Raw genomic sequence first — 13,880 nt, forward strand, 5'->3', positions numbered from 1 at the left:
GTCTAGTTTCCACTCGATCAAATGTGCCATAAAATTTCCTCATAGCAAATTCCATCTGATATTTAATTGACTCGCTAGTAATGGAATATCATAAAATTGAAAATTACAAAGAATGTTTTTTGAATGGCCTAATTTATATACAGGTGATACCTCCTTCTTTGACCTATCAGGGATGTGCTTGTCCAAGAGTTTTTGCTCCATAAAATTCCTTGTCCAAGTACTTATTTTATCTAAAATGTGATCTTTCCTTTCATGAATAGCCACCTGTGAAGCTCGGTGAAGTTCGAGAATTGCAACGTGATTCATAAGTTTCCCACTTGATGTTGTAAAGAAATGTTCTTGGTCGACAAATCCTTCAAGTTCTACTGCAGAAAGAAAGTAACAATTTATTGGTGCATAAGTAAAAGGACAGCCCGGTGCATTAAGCTCCCGCTATGCGCGAGGTCCGGGGAAGGGCCGAACCATAAGGGTATATTCTAAGCAGCCTTACCCTGCATTTTTGCAAAAGGCTATTTGCACGGCCTGAACTTGTGACCAACAACTTTACCAATTACGACAAATAACTTTACCAATTACGACAAGACACCCCTTATATTATTGGTGCATAGGTAAAAATTTAATTTTCTGAGTTTTTAGTTACAAACCTGAGGAAACTTCATAGTTATTCATCCGTAAAAGTCGAAACGCCATGGCACAATGAGCAACGTCTGAAAAAATTTCTTCATTCTTTTCTAGCCAAAGCCTATTCATAATTCAGCATTAATATTAATAAAAGTTTTAAAAAGATAAATTGTATAAACCATGAAGATCATTTCAAATTACCTGTATATTTCATCTAGTACTCTTTTGACTTCTGTTTTAAAATACCGATCTACTCCAAGATTTTGAAGGGCATCAACTAAGAAGAGATTTGAATGTATCTTTGTAGGGCAAATAGTGGGGACTATAAGAATAACGAAAAAGATTATATTAGTAATGCTGAAATATGTAGCTTAGACAGGTTGTACAGTGTATTATTTAAAGGAGTACACTTCTAGAAGGTTCATAAATTAGTGTTAGTTATTGATCTTTGTAATTAGCTGTTAGTTAGTTATTGGTTAGAAGTTAGTTTACAGTGTCTTTTAAATACTCAGGTGTACAACTCATTATTAGTTAGATGATTTGGGATCGAGAGGATTTTGACCAAGGGTTCATTTGGGTCATACAAGGCAAGTTTTTATCGATGTTTTGTGCTCATTAAAGTTAATTAATTCTAGTATTAACATTGAAACTTCCTTTAGTTTGCTAAATTTTATTAAATCAACCAAAAACACCAAAAGAGAGATTTTCTAGGATTTTCTTACAAAGATAATTTTTACTACATGAACCTTATTTATGAAGTATAAGTGAGTGTTTTAATATTATTTATGAGCTGAAAAAGTAGTTAGAAGGGTGGAATAGATGAACCCTCCTATCATAGCTTTGACACTGAAAGTTTATTAATAAGGAAGATGAATAGTGTTGGACTTATTTGAACGATATCGTTTTGAACTTCTAATGAAATGGCTAGATTCCATAACACATTTAATAGATGAATTGGAGTTAAAATTCAAGGATTGATATCAAATGGTGAAATAAGAATTTTTGTGAAAGTCATGTGAAGTTGGACCTAAGTGCTACGTACTTAGTTGGTATTGTTATGAAGCGTTATTGATATATGAACTCATATATCACTACTAAAAAACGGCCAATTTCCGACCGAAATATTCCGACCGGAAAAAGTAGTCGCAAATTTCTGACGGAATCGGTCGAAAATTGCATAAAAATATATTTTTCAATTTTTAATAATAATTACGGCTGATATTCCGTCTATATCCGTCGTAAATTTTGGCGAAAAATACCGCATAACTGTTATCGACTAATTCGGTCGGAATTTTTTTATTAAAACGAGGTTCGACTATTTGACCTATTTTCTTTTAAAACCCCCCTGACCCCTTACTTTTTTCTTTCCCTGTTTTCTTCCTTCTCTCTTCTCTCTCTCACACTCAAACCTCCCCTCTCCCCCCCACCCAACCCGCCGCTGCCATCACCAATGCCACTCACCGGCGATGCCGCCTCGCTGCAGCTCCGTCGACGACCCTCAACTGCCAGAAATTCATGAGAAAACATGGGCATGATCTATCTGATGATGAGGATGAACAAACTGAATCTGATGTGTAGTAGTTTAGGTGTGGTATTTTGGTTGATTGGTAAACTTGATTGTGAGAGACAACTTTATGTTTTATTTTTAAACTTGAATGTGGGCTACTATTTGGATATTTTTATGTCCAAAATTGTTAGGTTTAATGGTTGGTATTGTTAGTTTAGGTTGTGTTAATGGTTGGTTTAGATTATTTTAATAGTTGGTATTGTTAGTTTAGATTATGTTAATGATTGGTATTGTTGGTTTAGATTGTGTTAATGGTTGATTGGTTGTTGGCATTATTATATTGTAATAGTTTGACACGTGGTGTAGCTCCAAATTGGGCAGAATGCTGCCCAGTTTTACAGAAAATTCCGACTGATTTCCGACGGAAACAGTCGGACAGCTGCCCACATTTTGCCAAAAATTCCCAGATTTTCGACTGATGCGGTCGAAAATTTTAAAAAAAATTAAAAAGTTTTCGACGGATTCCGTCGGAAATTAAATAAAATATATTTTTTAAATATTAATTTCCGACCGATTCGGTCGGAAATTATATTTTTTAAATATTAATTTCCGACCGATTCGGTCGGAAATTATATATTTATATTATTTAATTTTAAATAAATAATTATTTTATTTATATTATTACGACTGATTCGGTCGGTAAATTCCGACCACTTTGGTCGGAAATTTGAAAATATTTGGTCGTCTGACCTTTCGAACGTTCCGACTACTTTGGTCGGAAATCACTGACGGATTTGATCGAAAATTATTTTCCGACCAACTATTTTTCGACCGACCAATTTTGGTCGGAAAGTAGTAGGAAATTCGTGAATTCCGACCGTTTTGGCGGTCAGAATTCTGCCATTTTCCACATATATGTAGATATCCCTTTGTTGATGACGTCCGAGCTTTTTAAATAAATTGGTTCATCGTAGTACTATGTCAGAGTTTGGACTTGAGAGGTAAGTTTATTAGACTTACTCTTCTTGTGATTTTCTCTAAAGCATGATTTGAGTCAATATGTGAGTTGTTCGTAGATGTACATTTGTACTTGTGGGGAGAAGCGGTAAGGATGTCACCATGCGTCACAAGCGCTAAATTATCATACTAACATAAATTTCTTATCAGTAGAAGTACTTTATATTTTCTAGTACCCTAAAACTATTAGTCTCCTATCAAACATATCGAACATATAGTAAACATACTAACATAATTAAAACTTAATTCCAACGAATTCTAAGAAGAGATATGAAAAGTATTTTCCTTTAGGCAGATAATGTAGTGCATACCCCAATTATCGTGCAGTTTCAAGATTGAGTTCAAGTACCCAAAGCATTTCTCATCGTACTGATGGTAAATCAAGGCAGCTGCAGTAGTGGCTGGTGAATCAAAGAGCGACCCGTTGTGTCTCTGACGAAGCATCATCTCTTTCCAATGACATAATTCACCGAGCCCTTCAGCAAAATATTCTACATTTGCCATATTCCCCTCGAATTCATTCTTTAAGGCTCTATTGGTTAAAAAATGGCCCAACAAATTGATGAGTTGAAGCTAGAGTATCAAAATCTAGTACTCCTTTCGTTTCAATTTATGTGAACCTATTTTCTTTTTAGTCTGTACAAAAAAAGAATGACCTCTTTCTATTTTTGGAAGGGGTGAGTGTTGCAGTCATGTTTAAATTAAAAATGAAGTTTTGCACTCTACAAATTTTAAACTATTTTTTTTTGCTTTATCATTCTTCAGAATGACATTTTCCCAAGAGACTTACTCCATAAAGTTAGGAGTTTTATAAGTCAATTTACAAATCTGCATACAAATTCGTGGAGAGGGCAAATTCTATATTCCTTTGTTCCATTTTATATGACATATTTTTTTTAATGTCTTTTCACAAAAGAAGAATCCCATTCTTTATTTGATAACTTTTTGTAAACTTTTAATTTATCCTTAATGAGATACTTTTATAATCAAATAAATGCCATGTCATGTGTAAGTCTAGCGCACTTTAGACATGTGGCAAAAGTCATTCAATCTTCCTTAAGTTCAGTACCTAGTCAAACACCGTCGTATAATTGTTCGTGTGATCGATTAAAGGCAAGACAAATGAAGTTAGTACTTTTGGTCTCAATAATTACAGGCAAAAAATTACAGTTATTATATACCACCATGGGAGACTTTATGTGGTAAAATTTGAATTACTATGGAGTTTGAAATAAAGGATACTTTTGAAATTTATGATAAAAAAATCATAGACATTTGTGAGGATATATATAAAAATTTCTCATTAAGAATAAAAATGAGAAGTTTAATCTTCTCAAATTTAGAAAGTCACTATTTTTTATAAAATGGACCAAAAACAAAATGTTGCCGCATAAATTGAAACAAAGGAAATAACTATCACTTATAAGTTGTTTCAAAATTTATGTTAGCTTTTTACTGTTTGGACGGATGAGTAGATGTGTAAACTTCTTCCAAAAGATTATTAAGTATTAACTACTAGTAGTACATTTACCTCTCCTACCCTCTATGATATTTCCTTTCATGCATATATCCATTCATTTTTCCTATTTCTAGTCATTTATCTTTCCAATTTCAACAAAGTTTTTTTGATATTTCCTATGGTATGTGACCTGTTACAAAGGACCACCCTGAACGCTTGCTAATGGGAGATCAATTAGCTTACAAGATATATCTTTTATTCATATATTATTTAACCTTTGGAGCTAAGCTAGACTAAGATATATAACTGATTTGTAAACAATTAAAATTTTAATATTCTGACACTACACAGAAAAAATTAATTCAAATGATGTAATTTCTTCAGGTCAGTTTTAAAATGAGTGACACCTTTATATATTTGGACAAAATTTAACTTTAAATTTTTTGTTTTATAACCAAAAAAATAACATTGCATATTTACGACCACAAATTTCAAAGAAATCGTTCTTCTAAACTCGGTGTCATTTACCTCTTTGGACTTGGTTATCTCCAATTCTCCATTTGCGAAGGGCAAGCAAAGATGCTAGAGTGGAAGAAAGGGAGTCTTTTACAAGCAATGGAAGTGTCACAAGTTTCAAAAATATTTTTTAATTTATAAATAACTTTCTAATTTATAAATAATTTAATTTAAACTTTTAATTTTATTTTTAATAATAAGATAAGATTTCGTAATAATACAAATGTTATATCTTTTTTAAGACTAGAAGTGTCACAAGTTTCAAAAAAATCTTCCTTTCTTTTTAACATGAAATATTATGTATGTATTGTCACGGGTCCTACTAATACCATCACGTATATGGAAAAACAACTATACTCAAAATGGGCTGAAATTCAGCCAAAATTCAATATATGGGTTAGAGAAAAAAATTATGTTCATTTATTAGCCGATTTCATATTAAAACAATAATAAATGTGAACGGCTAGATTTTAGTGCTATTGAGAGCTATCGATTGAAATCTTCTGTTTAATGACTAGACTAGACTATAGAGTAGCAATTAAACAAATTATATTATTTCCTTTACTTTTCTAAAAAGATCAGACCACCAAGTGTGGCGAAGGATTAGGCCTGATCCCTACTCATAGATTATTAATAACCAAAAAGGGAATATATTGAAGAGAGACACTACATGCCTAATCTGCATATTTACGTACAAGATGATGATTCAAAAGGTTCAATCCTTGAAAAGCAGTAATTAACACATCAGAAACTATGCTAAGATTGAGCACATTCCTCTCCTTAATTACAATTTGGATGTGGTATAGTAATAGTTGAAATTTAACCTCGGGTGATTCTTGTTGTATACGGGTGGTACCTCGGTTGTGGTTCACTACTAGAAATCCGGTAAAAATCGACCAAAAAAACCAACCAACGTTGGTCGGTAATAGCCAAAAACCGATCAAAACGCGACCATTTACGCGTGGACGGTATTTTTGTGGTCGAAAAGGAATACCGACCAAAGTTGGTCGGTCAATTAAATTCAAAAAAAAAAATATTGCAAAAAAAAACCGACCAAAGTTGGTCGGTATTTTAATTATGTAATAAAAAGATTGACCATCTGAAAATCGAACCGGGGTCTGTACAGTGGCAGGATACTATTCTACCACTAGACCATTGGTACATTTTATTTTAAGACTGTCTTTTATTTGATTTATACTCTTTAATTGTATTTTCACACGAAAATAACCGACCAAAGTTGGTCGGTTTTACTAAAAAGTAAAATTACCGACCCAAGTTGGTCGGTTTTTTAAATGACCCGCCGAATTAACCAACCAATTTTGGTCGATTTTTTTAATATTAATTTTTATTTATTTTAATTGAAAAATCGACCAAAGTTGGTCGGTTTCTTGAAATATAAATTTCGCGGGACTCAAAAATAGTTTCCCGCATTTTTGCGCCAAAGAAAACCGACCAAAGTTGGTCGGTTTCGTAAAAAAAAAATTTAAAAAAAAATATTTTGAAAAACCGACCAACTTTGGTCGGTTATTTGACCGACCAAAGTTGGTCGGTCGACCTTGGTCGGTTTTTGTCAAATTTCTAGCAGTGGTTCTTGTTGTGTACAAGGTGGTACCTCGTCCATAATTCTTGTTGTTTATCTCATGTTGTAAAGAGTTATTGGTGAAATATACTCGTTGTTGTTTTTATTCTTCCTTGTCTTATCACTTTGGATCCGTATTTGACTTTGGTGGTTCCCTTAAATTGCTTCCATTATGTTATCTATGCTTACAAATTCTGGTATTAGTTTATGTTATTAACTTCTTTCGTATCAGTTATTTCTCCGCCTTCCATTATTTATCGTTATTATATTTTCACACTGTTTATTAGGTCCTACTAGGTGTCTTGACCTGGCCTCGTTACTACTCTACAGAGGTTAGGCCTGATATTTACTAGTTACCATTGTGGTGTACTCATATTACGCCTCTGCACATCGTTTTATGCAGATTCAGGTACGTCTGCCCGTGCCGAACGCTAGAGGTTGATTGAGTAGCTGCCTTTGGAGAACTTCAAGGTATACCTGCTCGACGTCCGCATACCTCGGAGTCCTCTTCTGTTTTAGACATTCTACTTGTTACTTCTTGTTTCAAACAATATTGAATATCGAGACTATTAATACTTTCTTGTAGAGATTATGACTCCGTTCCACCAGGTTTGGGGAGAGTGTTGGCTATTTAACTATTGAGTTTATGGATTGCAGTGTGATAGTTGAGGAGGAGGAGGAAGAAGGCCTCGTCATCCAAACAGTGGAGAAGGGAGTTGTTCTCAAGAACTGGACTGCCACACCATCCAGGGCCAGACGAGTCCCGGGGTAGCATGGCTGCTAGTGTCATTCATTTTGAAAACAATTCCTTTTGAGCATTTTTGTTTAAAACATTTTTCTTTCCTTTCAGTATTTTGCTTTGGAAAATATTGTTTGAAGTCATTAAAACATTGCTTTGTTTGACGTTTCAAAATTTATCAACGGCTTGATGTTTTATTATTATTATCTTTCATATCTTTCTCTCTACAGCATTATGATTTCTTACCTTGATGAACCAACGACTGTGACATGTAATCAGACAATGCAACATAAGGATAGTGACTGGGAAGAGATAGAAGAAAAAGATGTGATACTTGAGGAAATCGTCAGAGAAGTTGAGAATTTTGAGAACAAACTTAAGTCCAACCTGGATGAGACTGAGGTAGTCAACTTGGGAGATTCAGAAATCGTCAAAGAAACTCGCAGAAGCATTCACCTGTCACCATCAGAGAAGGAAGAGTACACTCGTTTCCTGAGAGAGTATGAGGACATTTTCGCATGGTCGTATGACGATATGACCTGGTTGAGCACATCCGTAGTGGCTCATAAGTTACCTACCAATCCAATGTGTCCACCAGTAAAGAAAAAACTTAGAAAGTTCAAACCAGACATGAGTCTAAAAATCAAGGAAGAAGTCACCAAGTAGATCAAAGCTAAGGTCCTCAGGGTAGTTGAATATCCATCTTGGTTGGCCAACATTTTGCCGGTTTCGAAGAAAGACGGGAAAGTCAGGGTGTGTGTCGACTATCGGTATTTAATTAGAGCAAGTCCCAAGGATGATTTTCCACTACCAAATATACACATACTGATCATCAATTGTGTCAAGCATGAACTCCTATCCTTTGTAGATTGCTTCGCGAGTTATCATCATATTTGGATAGATGAAGAAGATGCAGAGAAAATAGCTTTCATCACGCCGTGGGGAGTTTACTGTTACAAAATGATACTGTTTGGTTTAAAGAATGTTGGGGCCACCTACATGAGGGCCATGACAACTATTTTTCATGACATGATACACAAGGAGATAAAAGTATATGTGGATGATATCATCATCAAATCCAAAAGCGCCGCAGATCACATAGCAGATTTGAGAAAGTTTTTTGACCGGCTGCGAAAGTACAATTTGAAAGTGAACCCCGCAAAATGCGCCTTTGGAGTTCCTGCCGAAAAATTGTTAGGGTTTATTGTCAGTCACCGAGGAATTGAGTTAGACCCGTCAAAGATCAAAGCTATCCAGGATTTACCACCACCAAAGAACAAGAAGGACGTGATGAGTTTCTTGGGATGTATCAACTACATCAGTTGATTTTCAAAATAATGAATTTTGGAGTTTCTTGATTTTGGGGAGTTCTTGGAGTTCTTGGACCCGTCATAGCCACCGTGGGGAGTTCTTGGAGTTTCTTGATTTTGGAGGTTGTCTAACCTTTTCTTCCAAAGTGGAGGAATTCTGTATAGAAGAAATTCTGATCTTGGGATATTACGGTGTGTTGACACCAAAGAAGCCTCCAAACTGCTTGAATAGATACATGCCGGAACTTGCGGCCCACATATGAATGGTTTCGTCCTAGACAAGAAGATACTCAGAGCCGGCTATTTTTGGATGACTATGGAAACAGACTGCATCCAGTATGTCCAGAAATGTCATCAGTGCCAGATACACGCCGATATGATACGGGTACCTCCAAATGAACTTAATGCAACAAGCGCACCTTGGCCTTTTGCTTCCTCGGGAATGGATTTCATCAGACCAATCGAGCCCACCACTTCAAACGGGCACAGGTTCACTCTAGTGGCCAATGACTATTTCACAAAATGGGTTGAAGATGCATCGTACAAAGCTGTAACCAAGAAAGTCATCGCAGATTTCGTCTAAGACTGTATTGTTTGCCGATTCAGGGTTCTAGAATCCATCATCACTGACAATGCCGCCAATATCAACAGTGATCTAATGAAATCCATGAGCGAGACCTTCAAAATCAAGCACAAAAACTCCACAGCATACCGACCCCAAATGAATGGAGTCATGGAGGCCGCCAACAAGAACATTAAGAAGATACTAAGGAAGATGGTAGAGAATCACAAGAAGTGTCACAAGAAGTTACCATTTACCTTATTGGGGTACCGTACCGCAGTCCGCACGTCGACCGGGGCAACTCCTTAACTGTTGGTCTATGGTACTGAAGTCGTCATCCTCTTCGAGTTAGAAATTCCTTCTTTGAGAATCATACAAGAAGCTGAACTCAGTGATGCAGAATGAATAAGGAGCCTCTATGAACAATTAGCCCTCATAGACGGGAAAAGAATTAATGCAGTGTGTCATGGTCAGCTTTATCAAAACAGAATGTCCAGAGCTTTCAACAAAAGGGTCAAACTTATACAGTTCACACCGGGGCAGCTGTTGCTGAAACGAATCTTTCCACATCAGGATGAAGCCAAAGGAAAATTCTCACCCAACTGGCAAGGACCATACATGGTTCACATGGTACTAACAGGAGGAGTACTCATACTCGCAGAGATGGACGGAGAAATTTGGCCAAAGCCTATCAACTCAGACGCAGTCAAAAGATAATATGTAATTTGGTAAGCTATTTACATTTCTTCATATGATGTAATTGAACTACGCTTGACCTGATTTCTGTTTAAGAGGGGATACGTACAATACAATAAAATTTTCATTTTCTCCATAATCGGAAACTAGGGCAGAATTTTGAGGAGGACCCTCAAAATTCCAAAGCAAGTTCAGCCAATGGCACCATATGGGGAATAGCCAGAGATTCTTCTGGATAACTGGGGCATAATTTTGAGGAGGACCCTCAAACTTCTATGGCAGGGTCGCAATGTCTCTAATAATGTCACAGTTACTGGTTCATCTGATCAATTTTTAAATCGCATACTACTATTTTGAATAACTGTGCATACATATTTTTTGAAAACTTTATTTTTTTTAGCAAAATGCTACCCATGGGGACTCGAGCAGGACTCCAATACGGAGCAAAGCAAAGCAAGCAGACAAAGGGACGAACCAACCTCCCCCTTAAAACTCACGATTTTCCTTTGGATGCAGGAACAAGGAATAGCCGCAAGTACGTGCGCACCTTAGAATCAATATCTTCACTACTACAAAGCTACCGGACTTATCTCCAGCTAAGAAATACTCTGCTCCTACTTACTATTACTTGCTTTGCAAGAGATTAAGCATTATCTCAAATCTTGGATGAGGCTAAGCCCTGCCGCCTCAGTTTCATAAGGCTAAGCATTGCTTTCCCATTGCATAAGAGTAAGCATTGTCTCAAAATCTTGCATGAGGTTAAGCCCTGCCTCCTTAATTGCATAAGGCTAAGCATTGCCTTCGCTTGCATGAAACTAAGCATTATCTCAAATCTTGCATGAGGCGAAGCCCTGCCTCCTTAATTGCATAAGGCTAAGCATTGTCTTCCCCTTGCATGAGACTAAGCATTGTCTCAAATCTTGCATGAGCCCAAGCCCTGCCTCCTCAATTGCACAAGGCTAAGCATTGCCTTCCCATTGCATGAGACTAAGCATTGTCTCAAAATATTGAATGAGGCTAAGCCCTGCCTCCTTAATTGCATAAGGCTAAGCATTGCCTTCCCCTTGAATGAGACTAAGCATTGTCTCAAATCTTGCATGAGGCTAAGCCCTGCCTCCTTAATTGCATAAAGATAAGAATTTCCTTCCCCTTGCATGAGACTAAGCATTGTCTCAAATCTTGCATGAGGTTAAGTCCTGCCTCCTTAATTGCATAAGGCTAATCATTGCCTTCCCCTTGCATGAGACTAAGCATTGTCTCAAATCTTGCATGAGGCTAAGCCCTGCCTCCTCAACTGCATAAGGCTAAGCATTTCCTTTCCCTTGCATGAGACTAAGCATTGTCTCAAATCTTGCATGAGGCTAAGCCTTGCCTCCTTAACTGCATAAGGCTAAACCCTGCCATCCCAGTATGAGACTAAGAATTGTCTCTTCTTGATGAACACAAATGTTTCTCTATTCCAAAACCTTGCATCATTCTCTTCCCTCGGGACTAAGCCCTGCTCCCAACTCTACAGAGGACTAAGCTCTGTCTTGTTTTATCTCAAGCATAATATCTCTGCATCTCATGGGCTAATATATAGCAAATTTGTCTAAGGGCGTCATAGTCCAAAGGCATCATCCTCATAGCCGGAAGACACCATCCCATGGCTTGAGGATCTCTTAATCTTGCACATAATTATTCATAGGCATCATGGTTCGGAGGCACCATCTTCATAGCCCGAGAACATCATTTCATGGCCTGCGAATCCTTTACCGCACAATTCATGGCCCAGGACATCATGGTCTAAGGACGTTATCCTCACCGTGCAAAGACAATATCCATGGTCCAAAGGGAATTTGTATCATGTTTAAATTTATGCGATAATCTATATGCACACATTGTATTTTGAGTTTGCAGGTAATCCGGGAAGCAACCGATCTCTTAATGGGAGCAATCTTCGGTCGAGTTTCCATTCAACATTCATATCCTTCAATTATTTCAAACGTAACCAATCACCGTCCGTTACCCATTCTCATCTGATACCCACTCAAATATCCATACCCATTCTCAATCCCGATATGTCCTATCCAGAATATTTTGCCCGTTCTTACAACAACTCCATCGGTTCATTCCACCGTTGGATCTAGAACTACACATGGCCCAATTCCTGTAAAGCCAGGGATATGTAGGCATCTCAGAGACCAGAGTGCGGCCTATATTTCTCAAAACATTTCATTCGGTCAAAATCGGTCATCATGTCTTTACCCGACAACTCTTTCATCCTTCCCGGGTAAAGAGTGGCAGGTGTTGATACCCAATTTTCTCTCATATTTTCCACATATGTATATATACTTTCAAAATAGTGCACATGCACCATCATTTGATCTACAAACATATACAAGCATTTTGCATAATTTTCTATAATTCTTAAAGGCTTTAAATCAATTTATTTCTACATTTTTATTATATAAATATCTATTAATTACTTTACAAATTATTTTCTGATGATTTTATCATCTAAACTTATCATTTACACCCATATTAGGTTTTAAATATTTTTAGTGTATTTATTATAATTATATTCGCATTTTGTTAGGCTAAATTGCACAATTTGCAATAAGCCTATATATACTTAAAATTACTTTATTTATGCCAAAATAATATTTTTATACTTTTATAATGTTAATTAACTGTTTTATTTGTTTTTATGCACAAATGATATTTTTATTATTTATTTATTATTTTTTACAAATTATTTATTGGTTAAATTTGATTATTTAAAATCTGGCCCCATTTTTAATTAAATTCGGACCTAAAACTACCCAAACCAACCCAAGCCCAATACCCCTAACAAAATTACCCTTACCTATTCATTAAAACCCGACCCCAATCCGCCTAAATCCTGGCCGTTGATAAAAAATGATCAACGACCCACAAATAACGACCCTCTTCCCTTATATCCCCTCCTCTCTACCCTAACCCCCATTTCTCTAAAGCTGCCGCCCTCATTTCCCATCCCTTGATGAACCCTAATTCTGCCGCCTCACCCAAATTCCCCCAAATTCCGGTCCTAATGGGATTCTTCCCTTATTCCCTTACCATTTTAGTGTTTTACCTTTATTTGGTGCTAAATTCCGGAATAACTTAGGTACTTGCCTAAACATGGCAAGGACCCCACTTTGATTCTTTTCAAATCTATGTTTACCTTTTGATTTTGGACAACCTCGAGTCCAAGTGCGTTATTTGTAATGATTCTCTCATATCTCGCTTGATTCGCACTAAGCCCTAAAGGTTAGGGTTCTAAATCTTGTTTGATTTGAACCTAATCTAGTTTAAACTCTGATTTTTAACATTTCTTCGTCTATATTCGTTCTATTACTTATGGATCTGTTTAGTTTTTGCCGATTTTGTGACTTACTTAATTTAGGGTTTGAAACCCTTTTTACTTGAACCAAATCTGATTTCCTTTTGAATAATTTCCTATATGTGTTTATTTTTGTGATAATATGTGTTCATTAACTTTTTTTTTCTGCTGATTTTGTGTTTTACCTAATATTAGGGTTTTAGTCCCTTTTAGTTGAACTAATCTGGTTCAATTTTATGTCTCTTTTGAATAATCCCTGTCTACGTTCATTTTTATGTGTTAATACGTGATTCTTTGCCATTATTTTCTGCTAATTTTGGGGTTTACCTAATTTAGGGTTTCTGACCCTTTTTACTTGAACCAAATCTAGTTCGATTCAGTATCCCTTTTTATAATAATCTCATGTCTTCCTTATGTGATTCTTTACCTTATTTCCTACTAGTTTTGTGTATGTTTCACCTAAAATTTAGGGTTCAACCCTACTGATTTATGTATTGGCCTCAGTATTTAAGTGAGCATTTTCTTTAA

The 13,880-nt window shown here is 36.2% G+C and overlaps 1 protein-coding gene across 1 annotated transcript; it reads left to right on the forward strand.

Annotated features, from left to right (window-relative positions):
- Positions 1 to 7,720: 7,720 nt before the first annotated feature.
- Positions 7,721 to 8,104, forward strand: LOC138902254 (uncharacterized). The gene has a single exon (XM_070190098.1). It carries the CDS (start codon positions 7,721 to 7,723, stop codon positions 8,102 to 8,104), a length of 384 nt encoding a protein of 127 aa, XP_070046199.1.
- Positions 8,105 to 13,880: the final 5,776 nt, after the last annotated feature.

Source organism: Nicotiana tomentosiformis, chromosome 12, assembly GCF_000390325.3.
Source record: "Nicotiana tomentosiformis chromosome 12, ASM39032v3, whole genome shotgun sequence".
NCBI lineage: Eukaryota > Viridiplantae > Streptophyta > Magnoliopsida > Solanales > Solanaceae > Nicotiana > Nicotiana tomentosiformis.